This window comes from Miniopterus natalensis, chromosome 15, assembly GCF_054644295.1.
Source record: "Miniopterus natalensis isolate mMinNat1 chromosome 15, mMinNat1.hap1, whole genome shotgun sequence".
NCBI classification, from domain to species: Eukaryota; Metazoa; Chordata; class Mammalia; order Chiroptera; family Miniopteridae; genus Miniopterus; species Miniopterus natalensis.
The window spans coordinates 24,219,544-24,244,696 of record NC_142095.1 but is presented as its reverse complement, the minus strand read 5'-3'; the positions used below and the strand labels follow the sequence as shown (position 1 = coordinate 24,244,696).

Genomic DNA, 25,153 nt, shown 5'->3' with positions numbered 1-25,153 from the left:
AACTGCTTCTAGGCTGACAAATAAGAATGAAAAAAATTTACAGCCCTATTTTCTAGTTCTCATGTCATTTACTGTTCAAAGTAGAATATAAACATAGTATTACCAATACAATTTCTTTTCTTTCTTTTTTTTAATCCTCACCCAAGGCTATGTTTCTAGAGATTTTTAGAGAGGGAGGGAGATAAACATCAATGTGAGAAAAACATCAGTCGGTTGCCTCCCATACACGCCCCGACTAGGGATCGAACCAGCAACCTAGGTATGTGCCCTGACCAGGAATCAAACCTGCCACCTTTTGGTGTACGGGACGATGCTCCAACTAACTGAACCACCAGCCAGGACCCACCACAATTTCACAGACAATCTCTATGGAACAGATTCCATTACTAGTGTTTGGTAAAAGTGCTTTAGTTCTAAAAAGTTAATCAACTTTCAGCAGCCCATTCAATGAAGCAGCAAATTGGCCAGACAGCTACAATTCTAAATTTCTTTTATGTGCCAGTTCAACCCTGTAATCTTCAAATCCTTAACATGGAACCTATAATTTCTCTTTAAGGTATTAAGTAATAGCAATAACGCTCTTGACATCCAAACTAAGCTACAAAAATAAGTTCAAACAGCCTCAAAGTGACTAAATACTCTCATAATCACACACACAAGAATTACTTTAACAGGTTTATACCAAAATACATGACTTGGAGACATATATATAATGTTTTCCTTAACTGGAAAATCACTATCACTTTAACTTACTAAACTGAACTACTTTTGTTTTGCCTTAAGAGAAATAAAGAAGTGGTAGTGAAAGCAGCTTACCAGATAAGGAGCACTGACTCTACCTAAGTCACAAGTTTTAAAATTAAATATGATTCCATGCACTTCACCACCTATCTTTGCATGAGTTGTAATTTTAAAATAAATTCTCAAGTTCTATCCAAATTTTGAAATAAATTCCAGTTTAGCAAGGGGCACTCACAGAAACTGAATTTGGCATGGCCAATATTACTATGTACTGTTTTGACCCAAAGTGCCAATGGCCAACCAATGAGAGCCACTTGACAAACATAATACACTTTCATCAAGCCTCGCTCCTTCCTTGCTAAATGAAATAGTCTAAAATAGTCTTGATAAGTCATCAATAGAATCACAATTTCAGTGTGCCACTCACAGAAGTGTACCTGAATAAAGTGAACAGCAGCACTAATGAGTGGGGATCCTATGGAAGGAAGTCCATCAGAGTAGGACTTGGGACCAGTGTTTCCCTACGACTCTTCTAATACTTCGGAGATTGACATTCATGCCAGAAATTTAGAGGCAATTCTTGCACTTACAAATGCTTTCTGCTTCCCTTCCAATATTCCAGGTACTTCTACTGTACCAGCGAAGTTATAAGAAATCAATCAGCAAATATTAAACTTTTCCCCCAAATCACCAAAATCTGTGAGTGGCAGGATTGCAGGTAATTTTTATTTTCCTCTTTTTTCTTTTCCCCTAATTTTGAACAACAGCAATTATAAATTTTTTAAAAGGGATTTTTGGAATTTTGTTTTAAATCTAACCAGAAGAGGTAAATTATTGAATTCTGGGCTTAACTTTTTCATACTAGGCATACAGTGAGGCCAAAAACAATGCTGACTAACCTCAGTGAATGTTAATATGGATATATAGGACAGAGGTTATACAAAGATCATGTGACAAAATTCACATTTTTATAAAGAAGTTATGTATGTATTATATGTGACCAAAGCAACATGCTCATTGAAATAAATATTTATATTCTTAGGCATTTTCACAATAGATTTTTCTTCTAAAAGAAACCATGGATGGACCTGGAGAACATTATGGTAAGTGAAGGAAGCCAGTCAGAGAAAGACAAATAGCATATGATTTCACTCATATGTGGAACTTAATGAACAAACTGAACTACCAAGCAAAATAGAGACAGACTCATAGATAGAGAGCTGGCAGACACCTTGGTGGAGGGGTGGGGATTGTTGGAAGGATAGAGGGATGGAGCAAAAAAAGAGAGAGAGAGAGGGAGGGAACTCATGGACATGGAAAACAGTGTGGTAATGACTGTTTAAAAATAAAATAATAAAAGAAACCATTAGAATTAAAAGACAACATAGAAACTAAAGACACAAAAATACTTTGTTCAACAAATATTTAAGAAATATATTTAATATAAAAGGTCGAAATATCAAAAAGAGGAATAAACCAACTGCTTTACCTCTCTGTGTTTCATATCCAACTGACTCCTAAGAGACTTAAGTTCCTGTTCACGGATGTCCAAGCAAGCCTCTAAAGCATGTGTCTGCCCTTCCCATTCAGATTTTTTATGAGCCACCATTATGTCAATCTGTTTCATGAGCTCCTGCAGTTCTGCTTCACAGGATGTCAAAAATCCCCTATAAATAAGAACACAGAACATGTCAAAGTGGGTTTTCATCTTTCAGATGCAAAAATACAGCAGATATAAACCTACCTGAGGGGGCAAAATGTCAATAAATAAATTATCAGAAGCAAAGAACTGGACTCCAGAGCTTTTCCTTTTGATGTTCATATTAGGGTGATGACTTTTCCCAAAAATATTTTGTCTCCCTCTAACAGCCAACCTAAAGCCTAAGTCATTTGGTCAAACACAAAATTGATGTTTTAAGTCTGGCCTGTGAGTGAGACTTCGACAGCCAACAACTAGTGCTTTTCTAATATTCTAGGGAAGCTTTCAGGAAGAATCCAGGATGGCTTATTTCACAGTCTCAGTCAAAATAAAAAGCCTTGGAAACAAGTAGGCTATTGGGAAAATACAATTTTAAGAGCTGTTTCAAGAAATTCATCCTTGAGTCAGATTTATTTCAACTATTCTTTCCCATCTTATTAGCAGAAACTTACTGCAACCTATCTGATTATTGTAAACTTACTGGTGTCCTTCAAAGTTTTGGGAGATGCTAGATATGCCAGAGTGGGAAACAGCAAAGAACGCTCACAGACAGCTATAACTACTGAGGCTTAAACACTTTCTTAAGACATTGTTCTCAGTGTCACAGAAGCTCTTTACTTCTATGTTTGCTTGTTAAGAGTAGAAAATTTAAAGAGGGATGAAGGGAAGCTGAGATGAGGCCAACAACAGAGAGAGATGCTATCCACAACATGAATCAGCTTAGCTTTGGCTCAACACTTTTGCTTCTATACCCAAAGCACAAAATGGTCAGAGGCATAGCTCACATACACTGTTTAAACTGAGGGAGAAGCTTAAGGTCAAAAGCAAACTTACCCATCACGTCCCCGATTTTGTATTCCTTCCAACAAAGCCTCCATCGCCAAATCCCCTTTGCTTTGGCAACTGGAAAAGCAAAAATATCAGTCAGGAGAAAATCCATTTTTTAAGTTCTAACATTCCAACTGACAAACTTAAGAATGTGAACGAAAGCATACAAGTAATAACGAGAAAATGCTGCGCTTCTCAGGATGACTGAAGGAGCAGTCAAGGAATATCACTTCCAAAAATATTAGGGCCAAATACATTTCAGACTAAAACAAAATGACTTAAAGGGATCTGAGCTGCTGTTGACTTTCTCCTAGCATGACTGAAATCAATACCTCATTGTTGTATCCCTACTCCCTAATATAAGGGTGGAGGGACACTGACATAGACCCCCATACAGAAGAAATTAGGGGTCACACACATCAGAGAAAAAGTGTAGCTTTTTTTTTTTTTAAGAAATACTATAAACAGATTCAATGCCCTGAGCTTGCCCTCCTTGGTCCATCACAGGAGATCCTACTCACCCTCAATGTGACAAACCCTTGAAGCTTCCTAGAACACCCTCCCTCCTCTCAAAGGAGCTATGTGGGCCCTCCCTCCTCTACACTTCATCCTTCCTAGTCCTTAGGTTCTTTCACAGGAGTTACACCCAGTGGAACATTCTTTCTCCTTACTGTCCATCCCTCCAGGGCAAAAAACCAATGTTATTCATCCCTGCAGCTCCAGAGCTTAGTGTAGCATTTCAACAGGGCATGTGCTGGATGCTTTCGGCTGAGCTTAATGTCAATTCCTCTCCCTTTTACCTATCCCCCTATGCAAGCTGGTCACAGCTGGAGAAACACAGGAAGGGTCTGGCAGAGAAAGAGAAGAGGAGGGACACAGAAGAGACTGTTGTAGAAAGGGAAAGACACCATAAAGAAAGGAAGGTGAGCCCAGCCAGTGTGGCTCAGTGGTTAAGCGTCGAACTATGAACCTGAGGATCATGGTTCGATTCCTGGCCAGGGCCCAGGCCCAGGTTGCGGGCTCCATCCCCAGTAGGGTGCGTGCAGGAGGCGGCCTATGGATGGGATGATTCGATGATTCTCTCTCATCATTGATGTTTCTATCTCCCTCTCCCTTCCTCTCTCTGAAATAAAAAAAAAAATGTTATAAAAAAAAAAAGACGAATAAGAAAGGAAGGTGAGGAGGAAAGGCCACCCTTATATTCAGAAGTACCAATGAGTAATAATAGCTATTGTTTCTCACCTATTATTGCAAATCTTCAAAACCTGAGTCAATGTCAAACCACTTCTCACTCCTGAGATAACGCTTTTTTCCTAAAACCTTCAAAGACTCAATCCTAAGTTAGTCTCTTAGGTGATTCCCAAATACCATGTTGTGGAGGTTCTGCCCCTCTGTCCTAACGTCTTGTCTAAAAATTGTATTTCTCTGAGGATTCTTTCATTCAACAAAGAATTCAGTGTTGTACTCACCACTAGATATATAGTGATGAAAGACATTGCCCTTTCCAAGGAGTTAATAGTCCGGTATGGGAAAAAAAAAAAATAACCCAAACAGTTCTCCCAGAGGGAAACTGTAGAGACAGGCAGTCTCCTGGAAACAGGGGAGAGTGAGAAAGCTGGAGACTACAGCTGCTGAGAGTTATCTGTACCTATCTCCAAAGTTCTAACAGGAGTAACAGACTACTCAAGCATAAATATGGCAGAGAGGGTTCTTTCCAGTCAGTTTGTCCTTCATTAGACAAAATAAAAACCTAAAGAAAAAGGTTTTTATGTCCTACTCCACTTTCTTTCAAAGCATGATACGGTCAATTATAACACAGCCCAGACTCCAAGTTTGGTCCACTCTAGAGAACTCAGAGGCAGTACAGGGTTCACCCAGTTCCATGCAGGTGGAGACCCAGGATACAGCTCTGCTCTGCAACTAACTAGCTTTGTATCCCCGGACTTCAGTTTTTGCATCTGTAAAATAAGGAGTATGTACTATAATCTCCAAGATTTCTTCCAGCTTTTTCATGGGATTCTAGTAGCCAGTTAAATATCCACTGTAACCAGCATGCTCCTGACAACTATACATGGATATTTATAAAATATGTAGGAAAGTGCAATTATTCAAAATTATCATTAGCAAAATTATATTTTTTAGGCCATGTTATTCTTAAATATTAACATACTTAGTATTATATATTATTAATACACATTTAGTAATATATAATACATTGATACATTTTCTGGATGGCATTATTTAATAATTAGCAATATTTATAATAGAAGCTAAAAATCATTGAGTGCTCAACTGCTCTGCCATGTATATATTAACTAATTCATTCTTCATGACACTCACAAAAGATCAATGCTATTACTCTGAGGAAACAGACCTAAATAACTTGACTGTGATAAACTACAAATTATTATTCTAGGATTCAAATGTAGGCAGTGTGACTTACAAGTCTCAGCCAATGTACAATCTTATATACTTTACAGTATTCCATATCTTAAAATATGTCTTCTTCAACAGAGTCTTCTTGGCAATAAAATCAAACCAAATCAAAAGTAGGAATACAGGAAAAAATAAAAACTAAAGTATAACATCATTACCATAGCCACCAGGTGGCAGTAGCACAATAGTGAAATAGTCCACATGAGGAAAATTACCATTTCAGAAATCAAAATAATTGTCTAAAACAAAGATATCCCTGTTTTTAAAGAGGGGCTGGGGGGAGCAGCAGCATTCTCTGTGTAAAATGAAGTAAGCTTATTAATGTGTAATGTGTTTCTTTAATAATACCCTCACCATCTGCTTGAGTAGCTGTCAAACACCATCAATTCTCGTTCCTTAGGATCAGGTAAATAGCAAGGACTCAGATTTTCTGTGGACTTTTCTCATTTCAGTTTCTCATAGCCATATCATTAATTCCTTTCCTAACCAGCCTGACCCTCACTCAACTCTATGCATTATGTCACTTTGCTTTCTTCTTTGCCTGTGCCATGTGATAATTATGAAAAGTTAAGTATCTTTGTTCATAAGATTAAATACAAGGTTTAAGTAATTACTCTTTGGTAATCTGCCACTCCTGGCCACTAACACTTTTATAAAACGCTAATGTGGTTCAATGGAAACTGTGTAGCTCTACAATTGTTAGAGGGCAACCTTAGTCATTTCTGCATTTAGACCAAGACATCAACAAACAAAAGTTATTAATTAAAACTCTCCTTTGAAATGAAAGCTGTTTTAAATCAGTGAAATCTGGAATAAGATGATTAAAGGAAATACAAGCTTTTTCATCAAGTCTGGGAAGCAGGGAAACACACTTTATTGTGTGTTCTGTTTGTTTGTTTTTAATCCTCACCCAAGGATAGTTTTTCCACTGCTTTTCAGAGAGAGTGGGAGAGAAACATCAATGATGTGAGAGAGACACATCAACTGGTTGCCTCCCTCATGGGCCCCCGCCCCAAATGGGCCAGGGATAGAGCCTACAATCGATGTGCATGCCCTTGGCCTGAATTGAACCTGGGACCCTTCAGTCTGCAGGCCAACGCTCTAACCACTGAGCCAAACCGGCCAAAACAGAAACACACTTTAAATCTTAGGGGAAAAAATAATCCAAAAAGGACATCTGATAATGGGCAAATGCTTGAAATTCATTAACATATTTCTAGGAATTTAAGAGCTAGAAAGAACACGAAGACCTCCAAGTTAATCTCTTCGTTTCACAGATCAGGAAAAATATCTAAAGTATGCAGCCAAGATAAAATTACTCACAAAATGGGACACAGGAAGAAAAAACTCTGGATAGAATTACAAATAAATGTGTACTAATAGAAGAGATGGAAATGCCTACCCATCAAATCTCATTTAAAGGATACAATGCTCTGTCCCTTACTTGCCTTGGCATTACTATGATTACAAAGATCGACGGCTCTGTCAGATATACTAGGGCTGCTCCAATAAACAATCAATATAATTTACCATTGCCCAGAAAGGTCCCTACTTAAACTTAAGGGGGAAAAAATCAGCAGATAAAGTATCAAAGAAATTTTCCAAAATAAAAATAAAATTGTAAAACACTGTCTAAACTGTGATTCAAAATCCAGAAAGAATAAGGGGAAAGACTAAGAAATCTGAGTAAATAAAAATACATTTTTACATGGGAAAAATGTCATAAGCCAAGTTAAAAGACAACTGACAACAGTACTTGAAAGTTTTATCACAAAGGCTTAATTCTCCAAATATACAGAGAACCTAAAAATTGAGGGGGAGGGAATCTATAGAACAAGGAGCAGAAGACATGAACAAGTAGCTCATAGAAAAAGAAATGCGCCCGGCCGGGCGTGGCTCAGTGGTTGAGAGTCAACCTGGGATCCAGGAGATCAGGGTTTGATTCCCCGTCAGGGCACATGCCCGGGTTGTGGGTTGAAGCTTATCAATGACTCTCTCATCATTGATGTTTCTATCTCTCTCTCTCCCTCTCCTTTCCTCTCTCTGAAACCAATAAAGATAAGTTTTTAAAAAAAAAGAAAAAGAAATGCAAATAACCTTAAACATATGAAAAGATGTTCAAACCTTGCTCATCAAATTTAAACTACACTGAGTTACCCTTCCTGCTGTATTAGTTTAACCAAAACTTAAAACTCAGATTAACCAAAAATTAAATATATACTCATGAAGCATGGGAAGCAGGTACCCATACACATTGCACAAGGAATACTAAATGGCACAACTACTATAGAGGAGATTTCAGCAATACCTAACAACTGATATATATGCATTTATTACCTTTTAATCCAAAAATGTCACTTCTAGGAAACTATCCCAAAGATACAATGGCAAAAATATGAAATCACATATGCACAAGGATATACACTGTACAACTATTTGCAATAGAAAAAACACAAATGCTTGTCAATAGGGAACTATTTGAATATTCATCCACCAATGAAATACTATGAAGCTGTAAAAAGGGATAACAATCCGTACATATTTCTGTGGAGGGATCTACAAGGGCATATATTATCAGGTAAGAAAAGCAAGCTACAGAATAGTATATGGGAATACTACCTTTTATCTAAGCAAGGGGAAAGTGTGTGTGTGTATGTATGATGCATCTGTTTTTGGGAACAAACCCTAACCCCAAACTAGTAAATATAATACCTACGAGAGAGGGAATAGGGTGGAGAAAACAGGGATGAAAGCTCAACTTATCTGGATGTACTTTGCTTTACAGGTACTTGTTTTATGGAATCTATGCTAATGTTTTATAGATAATAAAACAAATCCAAATTGTTTCATGTCTTTAAAATGCAATAATTGTACTATACATATCCAAGTGGAATATATATTAAGAATAAAAAAGAACTGCAAAGAAATCCTGTACACTATTCAGGAATCATATTGTTGATAATAAAATAGGTATTGTTAATTTGAAATAGTTACATACAATATAGGATAAGAAAAAAGTAATTATGTTAATAACATTAACTACCAATATTTTCAGAAAGAGAAAAAGATACAAATATAAAATCAAATACACAAAAAACCCTATAAAATTAAATTATAAACATCAGTATGAATTCTGTATATTTCTCTTTAAAAAAATGTATTTCCTAACCCTGGCTACTGTAAATCCTAGAACTAATGACCAACCTAGCAACAAGAGTACCTCTAGTACCCAGAATGTGGTCTCTAAATACCATCTTCCACTCAAAGGAACCAGGCTGCTTGGTGGCCAGAAATGTATAAGTGGGCCAGGAACATGTTTTACCAGAAAATGAGGAAATTATCAAAGACTACTGGTCTTATCAAAGTGGACAGGAGCTAACTTAAAGGGGCCACCACTGGCCAATGACAGGACAATCTGAGTATCCAAAAATAATGACTGCAATAGGTTGAAACAACTTAAATATATTTAAGTCAGTAAGTTCATGATGTTTTTTTAAAAAGGTAAAAACCCTCATGGTTACCTTTGGAGGTTGTAAGGCCACCAACTCATTACTGTAGTCTGAAAATAGAGGGAAAGAATTAAGCATTTTTCTTGCCTTTCTTGTACAAATTCTATCTCAAACAACTGATGGTAGTCAAATAACTGGTGGGAAAAAGTTCTTCATGAAAGACTTCCAGTTAATAAATACTGAAGGAATAACAGAATTAGAAAATCACCATATTGCAACTCCTAATGCAATAATGGATACAGGCAATTTAAACCCATGAAAAGACTGCACCATTAAGTGAAAGGCTCCTGGGGAATTTCTTAATGGATGGATGGGGCTGAAAACACCTGAACCCACTATGCTGCTCAATCTTAACATCACAAAAAGAGATACAATTCATTGTGTGAGTCTCTGATAATTAATGCAACAGGAAGTGTATTGCACCACCTAGGAAGTCTTGCCTCTACCCCAACCAAAAAAAATAAAATCAAGGTTGAATCTGATCAAGCTTCTATATCAGTGCTGTTCAACAGAACTTTCTGCAATTGTGGAAGTATTTTATATCTATACCAAACGGTAGCCACGAGGCACCTGTGACTACTGGGCACTTGAAATGTGGCTAATGTGACTAGGGAACTTAATTTTTAGTTTTATTTCACTTTAATTCATTTAAATAGTCACAGCTGGCAAGTGATTACTATAGTAAACAGTGTAATCCTAATTCTAACTACTGGTTTAAAGAAAATATAAGAAATAAATGTACATGTTAAAGGATATGGAAGCAAAGGCAATTAGCTAAATCTAGAATATTAAGGGGGAAAGGGAGGCAAGGGAACTACTATATTTAAAAGATTTAAAAGATGTATCAACCAAATGCAACATGTGGATCTCTACAGGATTTTGATCCAAACAAGTTAATCATAAAAAGACATTTAAGGGGCAATGGGGAAATCTGAACTCAGACTATTGAATGCTGAGATCAAGGAATTTTTGTTGATTTTCATAGGTGAATGATAGTACTCTGGTTTTGTAAAACTAACAACATAAAAATAAAAAAATTCAGTTCCTGAAACCTATGTCAATGCTGCCTTCAGCTGATTTCAAATCAAGCTGACTTTTTTTAAAAGTTGGAGGCTCTGAGAGTGGACTACTGATGCTGTCACTATCCGCCACCTCTACTACAGAAAACAGGAGGGACCAAGCAAAGGTCTTCCTTTTAATGGGAGAAAACTGAATCAGTACAATTGACACACACAATTACTACAAATAATTTTTAAAACCTGAATCTACACACATTTAAAGGGCAGTGTGACAATGTTTATAAATCTTTAACACATTTTACATTGTCCTTTTTACTTGATTATATTGATCACTGGTAATACACAATCAAAGGGCAAGAAGGTCAGGATAAAAATCAATCCAATGAAGGTACTACATTTCAAATAAGGCAATTATAATACACTTCATTATATAATTAAGCTACAGCTATAAATCTAAACATAAGTATCTGAAGGTGACTTGCACCTGCTAATCCTTATGATTTCCTTTTCATATCTATAAAGTTAAGTGCAAGCATGTTGGGGTACCTATAGGGTACCTACCCTACAACATGATTTATTAAAGGAATAAAATAACACTTAAGGTTTCAGGAATCGGATGTAAGGTTCAAGAAAAAGTACTTTGCGCAAACAGGTGTGCTGTAACTACAAATGAAGACTAGTCATTGACATCAGACTCATCTTCACTCTATTCTGTTGTAAGGGACCTAAGAAAAACCTTATGAGCCTAGATTTACCGTCTCAGTATCTTCATTATTAAAGTGTCCCTAGGGAACCATCCCTTTCATACCCTCGCTCTGTCATTTACTTCCCATCCGTGAGTTGCATGGAGCAACCCCTAGTCCAGGGTTCCCCAACTTCAGTCCCTAACGATTTCCACATTTCCGTCCCTCCTGTACTAACAGTAACATTTTTTAATGAAGTCACTTTTTTCAAATGGCTAAACTTCCCACCATGAATGACCCGGCATCGCCTGCCGTCGATTACCTAAATCGCAACGACTAGCAAGCTAACCAGACAGGGCAGGCTAGGCAGGAAGGCTAAGAGCGGGGGACCCGGGGCGCCGAGGGCTCGGGAGCAGCTCGCCCCCGCCGGCCCGGCCTCCGGGAAGGGCTGACCACCTGGCTGGCCCGGACGGCGCGGCCCGCAGGGCCATGTCCTCCTTCGCGGGTCCGCAGGGCGTACGCGGCGAGTCCGAGGGGCGGGGCGCCAGGGCGAGCCCGGGGCGGTGGCGGGGGGCCTGGCGGCCGGCGGGCTGCAGCGGAGGCCAGCCCCGGGCCATACAGCCGCGCGGTCGGCCGCACCGCCGCGGTGTGCGCCGCCTCCGGACTGGGACACGCCCGCCCCTCGCCTGTCCTCCGTGCGCACATGCGGTTAGGGCGCCGCCGCGCGCGCGCCCGAGCCTTCCCGCCGTTACCTCCGGCCGGGGGCGCGCGTGCGTCACCGCCAACCTGACGTCCAGCCTCCGCCATCGGCACGTTTGTTCCGCCCCCTACCCCCTCAATTTTAATGGGAACAACCTCCTCTTGACCTCCCCTCCGCGCGGGCGAGTGGGCTCGTCCACATCCGGGAATCGGAGGAAGAGGCGTGCCCACGGTCACGTGGTGCGGAGGGCGGGCTCCGGCGGCGGCGGGCGCGTCCCTGAGTCGGTAAGGGTTTCCCGCGCCCCGAGCCTAGGCTTTGGAGGGCGGGAAAGAGTTCGTTCCTCAGCGTGACGCTTTCCCCGTCCTTGCTAGGCCGAGGCGGAGGCCTTCACTGCATCCTCGTCGCTGCCCTTACCGCACGCCAGGTCGTGTAGAAAGGGACTTGCGTCGCGGGCCTGCCCCGGTACCTCCCGGCCCTTGCACGTTTGGTATATCAACCGGAAGTCGGTGCTGTGGGCGGCCTCGCCCACCTGTGCAGATGGTGGTGGCCTGCGAGGGTCATTTCTAGAAAGGGCAAAGGCCTCCTTGCTTTGATCTTGTAACTAAGTACTTACGAAACTCTAAAACAGAGGTGTGGATAAAACGTGCCCCTGCTCCGGGGGACGCACGCCCGCGTGTCTGGAAAAAGCATGAAACGAGCAGTGTGACAAGCGCCCAGTCGGGGTCACTCAGTGCGCCCGGGGGGTTGGGACCCGCGGAGGGGCGGGTGCCGCCCTCTGCCTGGGGCTTGAAGAAGAAACCTAGTTTTTTATACCTGCTGGGGTGTTAGCTGGGGAGAAAAGGAAGAGGAAAGGGCATTCCAGGATCGGGACTATCACACGTGTAAGGAGAGCTTGTTCGGGAAACTGGTAATGGTTGATTCTGTCGAGTGTAGCAAGTGCTTGGGACGGTGGCTGCGTCCTGGACTGTGCCTCTCTCGATGCTTTCCAGCCCCTTCAGAGTGAAAACGCCTTAGCGCCTAACTCTGGAAATGGGATGTTGACCCTGATGCTCTAACGCGCACCTTTAGTTTGAAAGGAAAAGTACAGGTTAGTGATGGGCAGAAGAGGCTTTCAAGTGCAAAGGGCGGAAAGTGTGATAGGGTTAGAGGTGTTTGAAAGCGTGACAGGTGAAAAAAGATCGAGGCCAAATTGGGGAAAGATGTGTTGAGTCACTGATACAGAATTTACACGTAACAATTAGAGATGATAATACCTGAGCAATCAGTCACACAGCCGACCAGATATGTTTAGTGGGTCATAAGAACAGGAAGGAAGTATTCAAGGGCAGAATGCTGCTGAAGCTGGAGTGATTTGAGAAAACTTGACCAAAAAAGGTGGAATCTCTGTGGGCCTGGGAAAATCAGCAGGTTTTGATCAGCAGAGAAAAGGGAGGAGGGTATCCCAGAGGACAGGGCATCAAGAACAAAGGAGTGACAGCAGGAAAAAGGAGGGCTCTTGTAGGACAGGGACTCCAGAAGTATAACTGGAACTGAGGGTAAGGAACCTCCTGTGAGTAAATTTCTTAAAGACAGGCTCCTTGTGCGTTATTTACGGGGTAGTACTGGATTAATTCTTGTGTGAAACATTAAGACCTCATCTGGTTCACTGATTGCAGAAGTAGCTGGGCACCTTTTGCTTCAGTTTTACCTAGATCCTTATCTTGGGTAAAAACTCTCCCCCATTCCAACCTGTATAATTATTACCCAAGTATTAAGGCAATCTTGCAATCATACTATTGGGGGCAAACACAGGCCTGTGTGGAGTTGGATTCCACTCCCAAAGATTGTTTCTTGTATGAGTCTTCATACTCTTAGAAGTGGGAATGACAGTATCTTTGGTGCCACAGACTTCCAGGATGGCTTTTTTGTAGCAGGGATCACAGTAGGGTGATACCTGTGATGAAGAATAGCCCACACTTGGAAAGAAGGAACCCAGAGGTACCTTCCAAGCTGGCTACAGCTGTTTAGGGGGGGATAAAAGAGGGTGGGGAATCAGTGTTGATAAGTAAGCATCTTGACCAGGCATTTCATTAAAGGGTATCCAGCATTAAGAATCAGAGGAACCCCAAAGACAAGAAGAAACAAGTAGCATGAGGTCCTACCACTATTGCCCACTTGAAGATAACTGCCTTCAGGGCCCAGAGTGGGTGTCATCTTAAAGGAGGCCATGGCCCGGCTGGGCATGGCTCAGTGCTTGAGCATCGACCTAGGATCCAGGAGATCTCGGTTTGATTCCCGGTCAGGGCACATGCCCAAGTTTCGGGCTCAATCTCCAGTCAGGGGCATTCAGGAGGCAGCCAATCAATGACAACTCTTTCATCATTGATGTTTCTATCCCTCCCTCTCTCTGAAATCAATAAAGATATATTTAGAAAGAAAGAAAGGAGGCCATGTCCTTTACAGACTCAGCTGAGGATTTCTGTCAGGTCTGTGGTTGGTCACTTTGTATAACCCAGTTCAGTGTTATCTCCGTATGTTCATTTGGCTTCTTAGCCTAAGAATGCCAATATTTGAGCCAAGGCAGGTGGTGACTCTTGTAAAATGGTGCAGGGAAGGCTAGAGGGACCAGAGAGGAGACTTCGTTATGAGTCAAGGACTCATCAAAGGAATCCTGAACAGGGAAAGGTGAATGTGCAAGTCAGGAGAGCAAAACTACATTCTAGATGTACTGTGGCCTCGGAACAGAGGCCCTCAAATACATTGCCTTCCTGTCACACTGACACTGATCTGCCAGCTAGGCTATGTCTGATATCCAGTGTACACTAGAAAGCATCCATTGGCTGGAGGATGGGGGGATAGAGGAGGGACTGTGATAATAAAAGTAAGTTGTCACCTGACCCAGATGTGAAAATGAGCCTTTCCCAGGGTAGTATTATGCCAAAAGGCACATCCAGGCTAAGAAGCCTGGGGAATCCTAGTCCTGGATTACATCACCTCCTGAGTCTATGTTTTAGAAATAACCTCTTTGGCTTACAGATTTGACAAGATCAAAGCTGCAGGAGAATGGACAGTGAAGTACAGAGAGATGGAAGGATCTTGGATCTGATTGACGATGCTTGGCGAGAAGATAAGCTGCCCTATGAGGATGTTGCAATCCCACTGGTAGGCTGTCAATTGTGCTGAGGGTGATGGGTTAAAGGTATGACCTGGTGGGCCCTAGGACGGGTAGAATATCAATGGGCAAGTAAACTAGTAAGGCAAAGAAGTCAAGGCTGTGGACTCCACTAACTTTAGAAGCTTCCGGAGAGCATCTAGACTTTTTATTTGAAGAGAAATGTGGTTCAGAGAGCTGATATGACCAGCTCAGTTAGGGGTCATTCCAGGACTGGAACCCAGGTCTTCTGAGCCATTTCCTGTCAACTACACCAAAGCCAGTAAAGCAGATGAGAGTTTAATGCATAAGATGGGGAAGAATACAAAGCCATGGCATATAAGCTTACTTCCCTACCTGTGGCTTGTCAGTCTATTAACATTTTTAAAAATTCACATTTTTGGAGCACACACCTATCCTAAAAGACATCTGACTTTTCTTCTTTTCCCTTTAGACCAGCAAGCTCCTCTTGGAATATACTTTTTTGCTCTCTGGGAAACTGTCCTGCAAGCAGTTTGTTAAACCTTATGTAGTAAATGATCTAAAAATTTTGCTTGTATAAATGCATATTAAATATCCTGTTTATGTCATAGAGGCCTATGAAGGACAAAGATATCAGGGACCAGGGGGACTGGTTTTCCTTAGAGTATACAGCTGTCCTGAGAAGAGCTGTTTATAAGATAAAGCTTACAGATAGACTGCTGCTGCTGTTACAGAGAAAGAAAATTCAGCTCACTCACGTTTTCATTTAAGAATAAGAGATAATAGGTAATATGTTCAATGACAAATACACATATCAAATAATAAGTCACAGCTTTATCCAAGTTTAGAAAAATAGTCGAAAAAGAGTGTAATGAGAATTAGAGTTGCCACGTAGTGAATACCAGTTTTATGCCATGGACCAAGATTGAAATTAGACATACGTTAGCTCTAATCTTGAAACAGCCTTTCAAGGATGGTGGCGTTATCCCCATTTTATGGGAAGAAATAGGATCAGAGAGGGATACTTGCCCAGGGTTGGGTATCTGATGAGTTGGACTGTGAGACTCCAGATCCTGCCCTGTAAACTTTGGTTTCTTTCATTCCACAAACATTTCTTTGGAAGCTGCCTGTGTGCCAGATTATATGAACATAAGACGCGGTTTCCGCCCCTGGGGGTCTAGAGAGGTAACACATAAATAACTAATTATAATAACAAAGGTTCTAAGTGGGGGGGTCACAAACAGCCACCATGGTATAGGAAGTAGCTCTTTGCCTGGTGGGCATCAAGAAAGGCCAAATAGAGAATGTAATGTTTAAGCTGGTCATAAGGGAGGACCAGTAGTTTAGTGGGGGTGGACAAGGGCACTCCAGCAATGGGGACACGTGTGCAGAGGCTAAGAGCTTTTAAAGTCTTTGAGATAGAGTGAAGTATTCAGTGGGGATGGAGAATCTATCATTCAAGGTAGGCAAAAAGTTGGGCTTGGACCAGGTTTCAAGAGGAATATTTCGTACCATGCTAGCCCTCATCCTGGGGATATTCAGGAATGAATGGTCTTCAAAAATAGAAGTCTACCATGCTCAAATTTAGGTTTTGGATAATCAGCGTAGCAGCACTGTCAGAGAGTGTCTGCCATGGAGAAAGGGGCAAGTGACAGGACAGAGAGACCGGAGAGGCCATGGTCTAGGCAAGGGAGGAGGGCCTGAACATTGGCAAAAAAATGGAGGGGAATAGGCAAATTCTGGACCTGCTTATGGCAGGATTCAGGGACCATTTGTGTGGTAGGGGACAAGGGAGAGGGAAATGTCCATGCTGACTTCCACGTTCTAGCCTAATCTGGTTGCTAATCCATGTTTTTCCCCAGGTCTTGTGATTCTAAGGCATCACGTATATCAGTTAGCTTTTGGTGCTGCCCAACAAGTCACCCTAAAACATAGTAGCTTAAAACAGTAGCTACTTGTCTCGTGATTTTGTAGCTCAGCTGAGAGGGTCTTCTGGTCTTCACCAGCTCAGCTCATCCCTGCTGGAGTTGCTTGTGTTCTGCAGTCATGCAGCAGGCGAGCTGGGGGCTGGGTAATTCAAGACACGTTCTCATGTCTGGCAGTTAAGCAGGCTACGAGCTGGGATAATGAAGTGACTAGGCCACGCTCTCTCATTATCTAGGAGACTCACCCAGACTTCATATGGCCCTCTCAGGGTTCCAAGAGCACCATCAGAGCAAACTGCAAGTTGCATGGAGCTTAGGCCAAGAGCTGACCATCTGGCACTGCAGCTGCTTTCTGTTGACCAGAATAAGACACCTGGCCAGTCCCAGTCCAAGACTGGGGAACTAAGACTGCCTCTTTATAAGAGTAGCTGCAAAGAATTATGGTCATTTTTACAGTGTGCCATAATAGATGGTTGTGTTTATGATATTTTGTTTTCCAGGTACATACGCAATTTTACATGTTGGCATTCATTGCCAAGAGACAATAGTGACCAAATGAAAGACATTATTTTAGAAAGCATACCACAGATGGGATGAAATTAAGCAAAGTTGCCTGCCTCTGAATTAAATAATTCATTAAGCAAGGACTTGTTTATGCTTTGTCAGCTATTACTAATTACTGGAACCAAACTTTCTCTTTAAGTTCTTTTCCATTTGTACAAGTATGTTTGAATTTCAGTCTTAACATTTGTAGAGCAAGATGTATGGGATTCAGATATGCTTGTCATATTATAAATAAATCATTTTATATATACTAACATAATTCTCAAGGAGAAAAGCATTATATTCATATATTACAAATTGGAACCCATTGGGAAATCATAAGTCTGGATAGTGAGTAACGGTTTGCTGACGCTAAAAAAAGTATAAATTCAGATAATTAAAAAGAAATATATTGGTATCAGTGAACTCTGTTACAAAGCAGAGTCCTGGTAGTAATACATTTAAGTTTAAAATATAAGGAAACTTCCTTAAAAGTTCTCACCACACATAAAAATGGTAACTATGTGAGGTGAGGGGTATACTAACTGACCTTATTGTGGTGATCATTCCACAATGTATATGTGTATCAAATCATATTTTACACCATAAACTTACAGAATATCATATGTAAATTAAATCTCAATAAACCTAGGAAAAAATATATATATATTTACATATATATATTTATATATATATAAATAAGTAAGAAAGGAAATTATTCCAGATTCTACACTAAGTGTGGCCTGTGCTTACCATTTTAAGAAAATGCTGGCAGGATCTGAATTGATTATTTGCCATGTTTTATGGTGCCCAACTCCACCACTAGGTGGCGGTCTCATGTTACATTTTCACTGCTCCCCGCTTAGCTCATTATGATCTAGGTATGTTGGGTACAGGATAGTTTATTAATACATTTCTTGTGCTTAAGGAATATGCCACCAATTGTGATATTCTATTAAGGCAGCCCTCCCCCCAAAGACACAGTATTAGCCCTTTTCCGTTTTCTAACAATAGCAACCAGTCACTAACAATAATAGCAAATATTCCTTGAGCATGGATGCCCTGACTAGTGCTGAGCACTTGATCTAAATCACCATGTTTAGTCTCACAGCAGTCCTGTGAGGTGATGGCTATATTTCTCTCTTATTTTCAAAGAGGAAACAAAGGTTCCAAGCGCTTAAATACCTTCCCTGAGTAACCCAGCAAGCAGTGGAGTCATGGGCTTGGATCCCAGTGGCTTCCAGAAGCTCATGCCCTTAGCCTTCTGCCACATTGCCTCCTGCACAAGTGCTAGAGCCATGAGGCCATCGTTCCCTTCTGCAGAGGACCTAAGTGATACTTCTTTTTTTCCCCCCCTCACCAGAGGATATTTTTCCATTGCTTTTCAGAGAGAGAGAGAGAGAGACATCGATGTGAGAGAGACATATCGATTGCCTCCCTCACACACCCTGACCAGGGCCAGGTAGGGCCTGAGTGATACTTCTGATACTAGCTCACATCTTTTTATTCTAGCTCACTCTTTAGGATACACTTTACAAATTATGCTGCCTGTTTTTAGGAACTCAGGTTTGAATTCTATGTGCTCTTAAGGTTTTAAGGGGTTTGTTAATGTATAGTTTACTGTCATTCTGAATATCCACTGTACCTTTTCAGAATGAGCTTCCTGAACCTGAGCAGGACAATGGTGGCACCACAGAATCTGTTAAAGAACAAGAGATGAAGTGGACCGACTTGGCTTTACAGTACCTGCATGAGAATGTGCCTCCAGTAGGAAACTGACCCTGGCTCCGTTCTCATGGACAGATTTTTTTAAATATAGAAATACAAAATGTTTTCTTTCAGTCTCCTAATTCAGATCTTTCAGCGATAGATCAACACTCAAAAATGTACAGCCACTTAGTTTGTGGCAGCAAAGTGCAATGTGGAAATACCAGAATGAGAAACAGCTGGAGATTTCTCAGGAGCACAGAATATTTGGCTCTTTGAACCTAAAGTTCTTCATTTACTAGCTTGTGTTTAAACGTGTTCTGTTAAACATTTGCCTTTAACTCTATAATTTTGCTTTACTGTCAGAGTTTAACACTTCCCAACTGCTTATGTGTGTCCTGTGACAGAGGTGGTTGAAGATATGAGAGGAAAAGACTAAGAGAGGAAGCCAACATAGGGAGAATTACTAACTTCTTATGTGCCCTCTTGGGGAAGCAGTCTGAGTGTGTGTATATGAAGGCTGGAGATATAATAGATATTCAGAAGCCCATTCACTGACTGCTGGGATTCCTGAGACTCCCCATGATGTTTTCAAACTGTGGATACATTTATAAATAAAAGACTGTCTGACAGTTCCTCTGTTCTCCCTACCACTTCTTTTGATGCCTTTGGAAAGGATTATTGGCTAGATGCACCACTAGTTTTATCCAATAATGGTATTTATTTTCTCAAAGCCATTTGAGATATAACTGAAACACCATGGAGTCCATATTACTTATACGTTTATATGAGAACTTTTATTTTGCAAAACATGTATTTATCTCCTGGAATTATTTGCCTCCATTAAGTGGTGTCTGTCTTGTTCTCTATCCAGACTGTAAACTCTGGGACGAGGCCCTGGTTTATACTTCTGTATCCATTATTGGAAAACTGGAAACAATAATTGAAATCTCTTTTCTCATCCCATTTTTACTGGGTCTTTCTGTTTACCTAGCTTTTAGGACGACGAAATAAATCACAAAACAAGTGAGCTGATTTTAGGAATTCAGTAGAAACCTTGTGTAGCAACTCTCCTGTGAGCCGAACACATCCAGGCTGATCTCCCTGTTCATCAAGTGTCCTGCTGAGAAGTCATTCAACTCAGAATAAAGACCCCAAGGCACCAGCCCCACAAATAACCAAAGAAAAACAACCTAGTAGAAAAGAGAATTACAATTTTTAGAAAAAAAATTATGCTAAGAGAAAGCTTTTCAAAAAATTAAAGAACCTATAATGTTCTTCCACATTCTGTTTAAATGAGGGTTTTACTACAACTGTATTTGTGATGTGTAATATCTGAGACACTGACATCCAACTAGGAACTTAGCAGGTGTTCATGTGAATCCAGCGTTGCTCGTGGGCCCAGCCTTCCCAGGAATATTGGTAGACCAATAAAATATTAAAGTTTTTTTTATTTCAACAGAATCAGTATGATTGATACCTGTAAGGTAGACAGCTGTTGGTATATGTGCTTAGCTTATTACCCTCATCTGAGAACCTCTCCTACACCAAGTTTCTGAACTGTGAGATGGTGGCAGAATCAGCTCATTGTATTAGGAATTGGGTAACCAAGCCTGGTCCAGTCGAGTTGTCAGCTGGGGCTTTAAAGTCTGCTCGTCTAGGACTGGCTTGAGGATGGTGAGCACAAGAGATTCAAGGCTGCTGTAGGGTGGCTTTCAACCATATATATTGACGCACCCAAGGAAGAAAGTGCAAAAGGAGGCTAGAGGATCTGTTGCACCTTGGTTCCTGCAGCTTCCCAGGTGAAAGCATGAGTGTTGTCCTCTGGAAACAGAAACTGCATGCAGGAGCTGCCACCCCTTGAAGCCCAAGTTAGACCCACTTCTAAAGAATATGGTAACAATAACAGTTAACTGAATGCTTCTGTGTGCTTTAGACACACCTCTAGCCCTCATGGCCCTTTTGAAGGTGGATATTTTTATCAATAGGAGATGGCGACTTAAAATTAAATGACATGTTCCAAGTTAAAAGACTTATTCCAGGTCACTCAAACTGCAAATGAATTCCAGCGTAGGCAGTGTGATCCCAAAACCAGTGTCCTTCCTAGACCACATGACCTCCCCGGAAAGCTTTCTGTGACCACTCCTTTCTAAAATGGGAAAAAAATTCTGCCGGAATACTTAGAACTTCAAAATGTTAACCTTGTTTCTATAATTGAGCTAAAGAACTGAAAGAATAATTTTATTAGAAACCTGGGAGTCATGAAACATTTAAAAATTTAACCTATTACCAAATCCATATATAACTCATAACTTGAGCAGCATGAGTCATGTTGTTTTCACTGGTTTTTATTCAAAGTTAAATCCCAAGGGTATATTTTCCAATGTTGGTACATTGAGAGTGAACAGTTTAGTATCAGTGCTAGTTAGTAGCATACCAGCAAGGGGCATCAATTCCTATAAATCAATTGCTGGCTGACCTTTTAGAAAACTTGAAACAAGATACTGAATAAATGTGGTATTTTGTTTGGAAGTGATTATATGTGAAGCCCTGGGATTCAGGCCACCCACTCTTGGGCTGGGCAGCTCACCTAGTGGGCTCCTTGCTCGTGCTTTGTAGGAGGCCAAGTGAGGGCATCTGGAAGGGGAGGGCATTTCAGAACTTTGCCCGCCTGTGACCCCAACTTATACTCTTAGTCAAGGCCTGGGGATTCTTTCATTAAGCTTTTCCCCCATGTCTTTGTGTTAAATCATTTGGATAATTTAGGTATCATCCTGGAATAATTGGTTTCCAAAGCTTCCTTTCTTGATTTGGCCCTGCCTTACCCACAGTTAAATTCTTTCCCCAGTTCTTTTCCACTCCATATATCATGAGTGAGCTCCTGAGGAAAGCAGTGGGGGGCTAGGGGCTGGCATGGAAAGGCAAATTGGTAGTCTTGAGGAAGCTTCATATCCTGTGGCCTTCCTGGCCCCAGGTGATGACCTTGGCCTTTGACCCTTAGCCAACAAGGACTCGCTTCGTGGGCGTGCAACCTGTGCAGTTGCACAGGGTCCCACACTCAGAGGACCTGATGTGGCTGTCTTGAACACTAAATTTTTGACCAAGGGACCCATGTTTTCATTTTGTACCAGGCCCCATAAATTATGTAGCTGGTCCTTAAATGTATGGTAGCCATCTGTAGAGGTTCGCTGTTGGACAGTGACTAACTTGACCCAGCAAATGCTCTCACCTTGGGGTTGAGAATTTGAGACACTATGAAAGTAATCCTTTGGGGTGACAGAAAATCAGGCAGGTCCAGGAGAAGTGGCTGGAGAGAAGCTGGGGCAGACCTTCAAACTCGCTGTGACATCCCATAAGCTGTTGCAGCTGCTGAAACTGTTTCCTGAGCTCTACTGAGTCCTGTGTCACTCCTTCCACCTGAAAGCTAGCCTGACTGACCCATGGGGTAGAGAGAGGTATAGAAATGCTGGAAGCACAGCAAGACAGGTTTGTGGACAGCTAAGAGAACTTGAAGCAAGGTTATCGCCTGATCCCAGGGCACGTCCCTGCCCGAATTTCATTTGGCTCTTAGTCAACTGCTGTATGAACTTGCACTCTATCGCCTTGGGTATAGCAATGAAGTTGCCTCAGAACAGAGCCTGACTGAAATGAGATACCGGAAGCACAATTACAGAGCTGGGAGCAGTGGTCAACACTTTGGTTTGTGAAGGGTTTCTACCTGGGTATTTAATTTACCCTATCACGTTGAACCGTATGAAAAAAAACATTTATAAAGATCAAAAAGTGTCAGTCACAACTTCCTATGTTTTTAGCTCATTTTATTCTTACCTAAAGCAAGCTGAGCACATATACACACAAACACACATCCACACACAACACACGAGAACCGGATTTGACGGGTAGAGGTGGGGAGCCGGCAAAGGGTGGAGAATTTGAAAACAACCAAATGACTCGAGAGGAAGTGAGGGAGGTGGGTGTATAGACCCATCCCAGTTATTCCATGCCTTCGCTGGTGACTCAGATCCCCTTTACCGTGATGCCACCGCCCGAGGGCAAAAGGGGTTTTCCTCCACCCATGCCAGGATCTTGCCTCCACTCTCAGCATCCCTGCCATGCTCCCTCCCGCCCTGTCTCCAGCAGTTCCCCGCCCCACCACCCTGCTCGCAGATTGGCAGTCGCGCTAGCTGCCATAGAACCTAACTGTGTGGCACTTCCTGAGGGGGAGAGGCGGCGGCACCCCTGCCTCTTTGACAGGGGGATGCCCTAACATCTGTCATCCACTAAGACCCCACGTGGCCCCCGGCTCAGCCCAGACAGAAAGGCCCGTGGGCCGGTCTGGCGAGGCGCTTCCCTCCCCCCACCTTCTGGCCCTTGGGTCCCCAGCTGCTCCGCCAGCCTCCCTGGGGCTGTGCAGATGCTGAGACATCCCCCCTCCCCTGCTCACCCGGGGCTGCCCTGGGGGGGGGGGGTTAGGTGCTCACGTGTCCCGGTTCCTAGCCCAGGAGGACAGGCAACACTGGCTTCGGGAGTACCCGAAAAATGAGCATCCAGCTGAGTTGGAGAGTCCCAGGTGGACAGGACCCTCAGCAACGGGCCCCCTCTCCTCCCACCCGCTGCTTCGGACCCGGTGGCCCAGTTTCTCGCTCCCTCTCAGCCCAGCGATGATTGGCCTTCACCTCTGTGCGTTCCCACTTCATCCCTTCCCGCTGCTGGTCTCCCTCCATTCAAACGCTTATCTAGGTATCTCACGCCAAGCCCTAGACTCATCTTCTTTTCACGTTGCAAATACTCTTAAAGCACAACTCACATCAAGTTTGCCCTTGTTTTATTTTATCTAATAGCTACTAATTTAAAATTACGTATAAGTAAAATTCTATAGCCTGCTGCAAAGTGTAACAGCTAAGAGTACAGAGGCTGGAGACAGAAAGCCCTGGATTCGAAAGCCAGTGCAGCATCCCCAAACCAGGTACTCGCCTTCCTGGACCTGGGACTCCTCGTTGGAAACAGGGCTGATAATGCTGCTCACGTGCCAGGCTTACTGAGGATAAGAGGGGACAGTGCAAGTGAAGTGGGTGGGAAAGTTTCTGGCACGTGGTTAGCACCTGGTAAACATCAGCTGTTGTTTGTTTTCAGTTCAAGAAAATAAACTTTCCAATGAATTCCATGTTGATGCTTTGAAGTCAAACAAAGAATAATTCCATTATGTAAACAATCATTCCCGAATAACCCTCAGGGATTCTGTTGCTTAGTAGAAACAGAATGAATTAGGAGGCAGAAGATCTGGGTTCAAGTTTTAGCTCCACGACCTTCTGGCTGTGTGACCAGAAGTTTGCCTGTCAACCTCTCTGAGCCTACATCACAGGGCTAGGGAGTAAAATGAGTACAATGTATTCAAAACCATTTTGTAGTTATAAAGAACTATATACACTTAAGTTAAACACCATAATTTATTTACTTCGTAAATTCATAATTTATTCTCAAATTCATGTTTTATATAGCTCTTAATATGTGTGCTAAGTTAAACACAATAAATGCACACAGAGGCACAGCTGTATGTGAAAGCATAAAAATGTTTTGAAAAGTCTGGAAGAAAAGACAGCAAACTATTGGCAGTCATTGCCTCTAAGGATAAGATTAGACTGACTGAGGAAGGAAATTGTCACATCCTTATTTCCTTCTGAAAGTGGCGGGGTTATGGGAAATTTTCAAAAATAATAATGTAGACATTGCAAAAATCAGAATAGCATTGTTTTGCAAAATATTCTCACTGCCTTTGAATAAAGATTTGGAATGTATGTTCCAACTTGTGTCAGCATTCAGCAATTTTCATGCCGTGGACATTCAGCAGGAGCACCAGCTCTGTGCGAAGCATTCTGGGAGATGCAACTGTGGATCAGACATGGGATTATACCTGAGATTATAATGTGTTAGACCAGATAAAACACTTATGCAAAAAGCCATAATCTAAGAAGAAAGTGGTCACTGTGCCTAGTGCACTATAAGTGCTCAATAAGTACTTACTGGAAAAATGGATGGATGGATGGATGGATGGATGGATGGATGGATGGATGGATGGATGGATGGATGGACGGATGGATGGAGACATGGAGATAATATCATGGGAGAGGGGAATCAGAAGAGGAGTAGATCTACAGTGGAGGGATTTTAGAAAAGCCTTGTGAAAAAGACAACCTTTGAGAGACAGGCTTGATTTGATTATCTAGAGATTAGAAGGGAAGCTGGGAAGGTGC

The 25,153-nt window shown here is 41.8% G+C and overlaps 2 protein-coding genes across 5 annotated transcripts in view; one reads left to right on the top strand and one right to left on the bottom strand.

Moving 5' to 3' along the window:
- CEP63 (centrosomal protein 63) overlaps positions 1–11,620 on the bottom strand; it is a 40,419-nt gene extending 28,799 nt beyond the window's left edge. Inside the window, exons 1-4 of one of the 3 annotated variants that reach the window (XM_016224374.2) lie at positions 11,372–11,620; positions 9,226–9,263; positions 3,275–3,343; positions 2,231–2,408 (exon numbers count right to left, since the gene is read on the bottom strand). In XM_016224374.2, the coding sequence (XP_016079860.2) occupies positions 2,231–2,408; positions 3,275–3,343; positions 9,226–9,263; positions 11,372–11,620 (534 nt within the window). Of the gene's footprint in view, positions 1–2,230; positions 2,410–3,274; positions 3,344–9,225; positions 9,264–11,371 lie in introns of those variants that run through there. The other 2 variants (XM_087824945.1, XM_087824946.1) reach the window with 2 other exon arrangements.
- Positions 11,621–11,882: 262 nt separating this feature from the next.
- Positions 11,883–19,537, top strand: ANAPC13 (anaphase promoting complex subunit 13). 2 transcript variants are annotated; one of them, XM_016224379.2, is made up of 3 exons: positions 11,883–11,899; positions 14,631–14,756; positions 18,849–19,537. In XM_016224379.2, the coding sequence occupies exons 2-3, from the start codon at positions 14,658–14,660 to the stop codon at positions 18,972–18,974; spliced, it is 225 nt and encodes a 74-aa protein (XP_016079865.1). In that variant the 5' UTR covers positions 11,883–11,899; positions 14,631–14,657; the 3' UTR covers positions 18,975–19,537. The 2 variants fall into 2 exon arrangements, with proteins under 2 accessions (XP_016079865.1, XP_016079864.1); XM_016224378.2 differs by lacking the exon at positions 11,883–11,899 and adding an exon at positions 12,475–12,496.
- The last annotated feature ends 5,616 nt before the right edge of the window (positions 19,538–25,153 follow it).

What these genes read in the sequence shown, in the direction of transcription:
- ANAPC13 (XM_016224379.2), top strand. Translation starts at nt 14,658, where the DNA reads ATGGACAGTGAAGTACAGAGAGATGGAAGGATCTTGGATCTGATTGAC. An exon ending in AGGATGTTGCAATCCCACTG is followed by an intron (nt 14,757 to 18,848) that starts GTAGGCTGTCAA and finishes GTACCTTTTCAG; the next exon opens with AATGAGCTTCCTGAACCTGA.